This window comes from Tetrao urogallus (assembly GCF_951394365.1).
Source record: "Tetrao urogallus genome assembly, chromosome: 4".
NCBI lineage: Eukaryota > Metazoa > Chordata > Aves > Galliformes > Phasianidae > Tetrao > Tetrao urogallus.
In genome coordinates, this window is record NC_136817.1 from 33,847,127 (window position 1) to 33,853,711 (window position 6,585).

Consider the following 6,585-nt stretch of genomic DNA (forward strand, 5'->3'; position numbering starts at 1 on the left):
CATTTTGTAGAGTGCCAGCTTATTACACAGACTAGCCTTCTAAGTAAGACAACATCAAAATGAAGTCCAAACACCTTCTATTTTGCTTTAAAATCTTCAAGAGGCCAAGATTTAAGACACTTAGTTAGGTACCTTTTTATTTATCACAGTGAAGGTGCTCAACTGATTTTATTTGCCCTCTACCTGTTCTACACAGCAACCGTGTAATGGTCATACAACAGTGCTGATAACCATTTATTACTGACAGTATTTAACAGACATTTAAAGGCATTTTACCTCCTTGCAATGAAGTGTTAGGAGCAGTGGTGTTGCAAAGATTCCCAGAGGTGGCAGCACGGAAGTCCCTAGTGCTCACACAGCGCTGCTCTGTATGCTCAGTGCAAATAAGTGAGATTACTCTCTCATGAAAATGGAGCTTAGGCTGGAGGAAAATAATTGATAAATAAACAAATAGTAAGCAAGCAAACAAACAAACAAAAAAAAGGAGTATATTTGGGAATGTCTATAAATACCATGGCACTCATTTAGCAAGAAGACAACTGAGGTACCCCCATAAAAGAACATTCCTTACTGACGTCCCTTGGAAAAGCTCCCAGCACTAATGTGTCTTTCAAGTAATAATCTCAAATCTGCTTCCTCAGAAGTAGCATACATACTTCATTGCAGTAGGCAACAATTTTGAAGGAAATCATAGGAATCTGAATTATTTCTTAATTCAGATTATTCCACTGTTTTTATTCTCCCTTTAAATTTTGTAAAGTGCATTTTTAATCTATTTCACACCGCACAAAGGCATTTCGGTGTTCTCAAGAGAATTCTCTAGTCTCAGTGTCACATCTCCATTGAAGGGGTTGCATAGATATGCAAAGCTAACTTCCACAGCCTAACTGTGACAAAACATAACTGAACATGTTTAGCTGCCGTATCCACTCAGTCACAGTCTCAACATGATAACGTTCTGAGGGACTGACAACTTAGTACCGATCCTCCAATATCGTTCCCACCTGGGCAATGGGCATGGGATAGGAATCCACTTCTCCCATGGCAATGCATCTCCATGAAGTCAGACCCCTGCAAATGCACTTTCAGCCCTCAATGCACATACTCACTAGCACACTGTTAAAATATGTGAAATCAGTTTGAAGTAAAAAGCAGACATCAGCTAGCTTGAATGTTAAAATGACCTTTTATCCACAGCTGTTGCAGCAACCATGCATGAATGTAAAGGTGACAGTTCATGGACATCAGCTGGATCAAGCTACATATCCTCTGGAGCTATAAAGAAAAGTAGGATAAATACTTTCATGTTCTGAAAATAAGCCCTGCCATATTTCATCAGCATGATATGGATGATTTTCAATTGGATTGAAGAGATTCTTTGCTGCAAGAAGCAGGAAAAAAAAAAAGAAAAAAAAGCAGAATCTTTGTTTACCTGGGCCTGTGGTTTCTAAGCATCTACTTTTTACTACGTTCATTTTTTGACTCAAAGCGAAAATGGGAATTCACCCTTTTCTCTTTTTTTCCTGTCCAATGTGCAGATGGGGCATATTTTAATTCACTCCATCAATCCCTGCCCCCCTACGCACAAACTCACCTAGCCAATGGAAAAGAAAAAAGGGTTACTCATTAATCCATTCTTCAAAGCTTTCCAAACTGAAATGGGTGGGTTTTACATCTGCATCAAAGACCAATATATAGGTAGGTATGTGGCATACCTGAGCACAGCTCAAACTGAAGTGTTCATCTTGGATAGCGCAACTTTGCTCCTAACACAACAAAACTCATCAGAGTATGGAAAGGATGATTATTTTCTGTATGCTCTTCTTCTGTTCCAGTATGGTGCTGACTGCAGCTCCACCAAAAGCAATGAAATACAAACAGCTTGCAAAGACAATTGACCATCTAAAAGATGTAGTGAAAGATAAGGTAAGCAGAGCATTTGTCCTAATTCTGAAATTATTTTCAAGTATTATGCATTGAATATATCTTTTGAGGGACATTGCTCAAATGCTAAACTTTTCTAACTTAGATTTGTTTTATTGTAGGATGTTGAATTGCTGCATACACCAGAAAACCCTGAGGTGAGACAGGTTTAACACTTCTTTCTAACTATATCAAATGTATTTTGTATTGGTTATTTGCACTGACAAATCGAGATGCCTTCTTTTTCAAATCTCTGACCTAGAATTCTTAGTACAAGCTAGTTTGAAGATGCTTTGACAGAAGTTCCTTATTCCTGGATTTTTCATATCGGAAGTGTTTATATTATGCAGTCTTAATTATTAGGCTAGTGATAGGTTAGGTTAGGTTGTGCATTCTAGCACATCTACATTCAAATTTGTAAGTGTTCCCTTTACTCAGTGCCATGAGTATAAAAATGCCTGACTAGCAATGCTCCTGAGGATGCAGTTTTTGGGCAATGAAGCACCTCCAGCTACCGTGAGCTCCAGGTGCATTGGCAATACTGCTGAACAGAGTCTGAAGGGATCCCCTTTCCCTACCACTGGAGATAAATGTCAAGAGTGGTACTGTAAGGCTATATTACATAGCACTTCCTTTCATGCAGTCACACTGGTTTCTGTCAGACTACTTGCGAGCAAAGTGTGTGCTACCACACAGACCAGGAGACAAAGCTGCATTCTGCAAGTATTCTCTTTACATTATAACTTGTTAAAATAACCACAGCAGGTCTCTGCAAATTTCTTTTTATACCAATATTTATTAATACATTTTCAAAATGATGATACTATGTATTATTCGAAGTCAGGAACTTCTCATATGTATTAAGTTACGCTAGAGTCACAGAAAGCGTGCACGTATCTACATACTGGCAGGATGCGGGATTTACAGCATAATGAAATGCTAAAAATAACAGCATGTCTTAAAAGTTTAGAAACTCAGTGTGTTCTGCATTCTTTTGATAATCCCCAACATGCAATGAAGACCTTGTTATCAGTTATCTTAAATTTACCCATCATGTTTGTTTATGGGTGTGGACACCTATTTCAGAAAGAAAGCGATTTTAAGCAAGATGTAAAAATAATCATCATGCATATTAAAAAAAAACACTTGCAGAATATAGAGGTGTTTACTCAGGGCTGTAAACTTTTTTTTTGCAAACTGCAAGAAGAAAGGAAAAAAACTCACCTCTTTTCACAAAGCTGTTAGCCTCCTCCTAAGATTTATGGCTGGTGCATTTTTGACTTGCAAAAAACATAGAGAAGCATGACCAAAACAGATTCATTCCATTCTCTCTGATTGCTAGAAACAGCAATGCAAAAAGTAATGCACCCGATGTTGGTTTTTTTTTACTAGCCCTCTTTCTAACTCGTACCCTCAAAGTGAAAAGAGCCAGATGGTTAGCCATCATTTTAGTGCAGAGTTTACTGCTACCTCTGAAACAAGCAAATACACCCAGTGACTAATCACTTCATCGGGTTGTTGCTTTTTTTTCTCTTGAAAAACACCAGGAAGGAAGACAACAGTTCATTTGCAGCACAGAGCTTTACGGGCTGGCTCTGGGAGGTCCTGAGTACCTCTGTCAAAAAGTATAGCAGATGAAGAATTTAGGTATTTTGGAAGGTACTAAGATCGATACAGGTTTGATCCCTGATGAAAAGATAACGCTAATTATTAAGAGTAATTGTTAACAGTAATTATTACCAGCAATCAGACTGAAAAGGATTTTATTCTGTGGAGTGAAATTTACATTTATTGAATTATCCAAATACACATATGTTATATATTCTATTATTATGTTATATATATTATATATCCCTCCAGTATCTAAAGGGAGGCTATAAGAATGGGGACAGACTCATCAGCAGGGGCTGCTGTGATAGGATGTGGGGAAATGGCTTCATACCAAAAGAGGGGAGATTTTGATTGAGTATAAGGAAGATTTTTACAACAAGGGTAGTGAAGCACTGGCACAGGTTGTCCAGAGAGGCAAGACACTTAAGGTCAGGCTGGATAGGGCTCTGAGCACCTGACGTAGCTGCAGGTGTCCCTGTTCACTGCAAGGGAGCTGGACTAGATGGCCTTTAAAGTTCCTTTCCAACTCAAACAATTCTATGATTCTATACAAATTATAGCACGCCAAAGTTGCAGTTACACCTTAATGTACAAAACTAGATTTAATTAAAAAAATAGATGTAATAAAAAAAAAACAACTAGATTTAATAAAACTGCACTTTGAATATCATAGTATTACTTATACGATAACCTGCTTATGGCAGACTTGAATTTGGCCTTCAATACGTAGGAAGAATACAATTTTTCATTACATCAAAAATTCAGTGGTTTATCAATATTGGTTTTGAATTCCTTGAGATACCAGTGAATGGACTGAATGTTAGCCCCAATGCAATCCCACATCATTTCCCTGTACACTCAAGTGAGATTTAAAAAATAAAAAATAAAAAATAAAGTAGTGGAAGGCTAAAGATAGCAGAAGATACAAACTCAAAAGAAAAGATACTGAAGCTGAGGAAGACTTCATACTGAGTTGATTCAAAAGACTGGAGGGAAAATAGGATAGACCTTGGAGATAGACCTTGCAGCTGAAGCCAATGGCACAATGCCTATTTAAATCACATGAGCATCTAACTGCTGTTGTTAGTTCAGGAAGCAAAGGTTTTTCAAGGTAATCTGTAAAGTTATAGTCAGGTGTAGAATGTTTGTTTCTGGCACAGCTATTTTACACATTTACCTAGCGCCCCTCAGACTTCACCACTGGTACATACTTTTTAATGCCTCTTCATCAAAATGCTGAACCCATCACAACATACCAAAAATCCTTGTGGCCCTCTGACTGTTGGCCTTCCTACAGCTAACTGTTAACTCAGCAAAATAAGAAAAGAAAAAGCAGCATATATGAGAAGTGCTAGTTTCTCAGCTCATCACGGATGAGGCACAAAATGTTTTCAGTTTCAGCTGGAAAATCGATCTGTTGAAAAAAGAGTACTTTTTTTCCAGTAAGCAAGTCTGGTTACGGTAAGAAGCTTGAAACAAACACAAAAGTGTGGTTTTTAATGAAAATAAAATGTTGTATCTAACCAACATAAGATGATGCTATTAACGTTTGCTATAGACAACATACACTGAGGTTGCCTTGTCCTTGCAAAAGCAGCACACTGCAGTGGCATCTAATAAACCAGACGAGATTCAGCTTCGGTAGCTGTTGGTATGCAAAACAAAGATGACGTCTTTGGAGCCATTCTAATATGCATAATCAGCAGTTTTAAGTGTGTGTTTCTTTGAAAAATGGAAAACGCGTTAGAAATGGGCTTCAGTAAACACTGCTTTTCTTTTTATGTTGATAATAGGTTGGCTTTGGTGGTATTTTCCACAGTTGTATGCCTAGTGAGGAAAACTGCTACCACACAGGACAGGAGATTCTGGAGAGTTTGTAGCCTGTTAGTGTAATAAAAATTAATGTGCAACCACACCATGAAAGAGAAAAAGCAGGCTGCTGTCATCATTAATATCCAAAGGGAGACTTTAGGCACGTATTTGATGAGGAAATACTTAAGCAATTATCAAAGAATGGGAAAATCAAAGGATCCTTCGTGTATCTAAAACAATACTAAAAAAAAGTACTGTTGGATCTTGGATTCTTAATTTTGAACAAAAATCACAACACATGTGTGGTGATGTTCCTTTTAAAATTGTTCCTTCTGCTCCTGTCCTAGGATGGATGCCTGTTCACAGCTATGACCTGCTTCCAGGATGGCATACTGAAATTACAGCCAAAAAACAGCCAAGTAAATGTTACATTCACCAAAACTGTGAAGATCTTGAGAAGACCCATTTTGCCAGACTCTGGAGAGGTAGTATTTTCTGCCACTGCTCAAAGTCTTGATCATTGCCCCTTATTTTCTGCAACGGACACCACCTCTAACAGTAGAATCGTAAGAGCCAAACTTGTTAGAAAATCAGATCAATCTTTCATTACTTTGGAAACAAAAAATATCAATTTTTGTGCACTTCCAAGAGAAATTCATTCCAATCCTATCAGTCAATTGCATGTATGCACGTTAATGATGACAACAATGTGACGTACTGGGCAAAGGAACAGGGAACACTGCAAAAATTGTGAATGAAAGGTGTAGTTACTATTTTCAATCCCTTTCTGAAACAGCCCATGTCTTGGTTTTACTATTCATAAAAGGCTGTGATTACAATCAGCTAGATTTTTTAATAAGAAGTCTTTAAGTATTATTTACAATTATGGTCAGATCTTTCAAAGTGGCATGCTCTGCTTTATCTTTCAGCATTGTGAGTCTTCATGTCAGTCTTACGAGAGAAAAAAGCCCCAAGAGTTTCTGAACAGCTTTTCAAAACTGATGCAAAAGGTAATCAATTAGATTTGGATCCTCCTGTCTGGTTTCTGACATTCTGTAAATAAGCACTGACACCTGTATTTTCTGTTATTCCTAACACTGCATTTTTTTCACAGTTATTCAAGAACTGTGGATATACCAGAGCTGAAGGCTACTGAAAATCTACTATTTAAAGCAGACACTATCTTATTTAAGACTGTGAAAAATGTAAATATTTCTCATTGCTACTTTGCTGTGCTGT

General features: G+C 37.5%; 1 protein-coding gene across 1 annotated transcript; it reads left to right on the plus strand.

The window, feature by feature from the left end:
* Positions 1-1,791: 1,791 nt before the first annotated feature.
* IL21 (interleukin 21) lies at positions 1,792-6,368 on the plus strand (the record flags this gene model as incomplete). The annotated part of the gene is made up of 4 exons (XM_079534105.1): positions 1,792-1,926; positions 2,046-2,081; positions 5,694-5,831; positions 6,276-6,368. The coding sequence occupies 4 exons, from the start codon at positions 1,792-1,794 to the stop codon at positions 6,366-6,368; spliced, it is 402 nt and encodes a 133-aa protein (XP_079390231.1).
* Between the last annotated feature and the right edge of the window lie 217 nt (positions 6,369-6,585).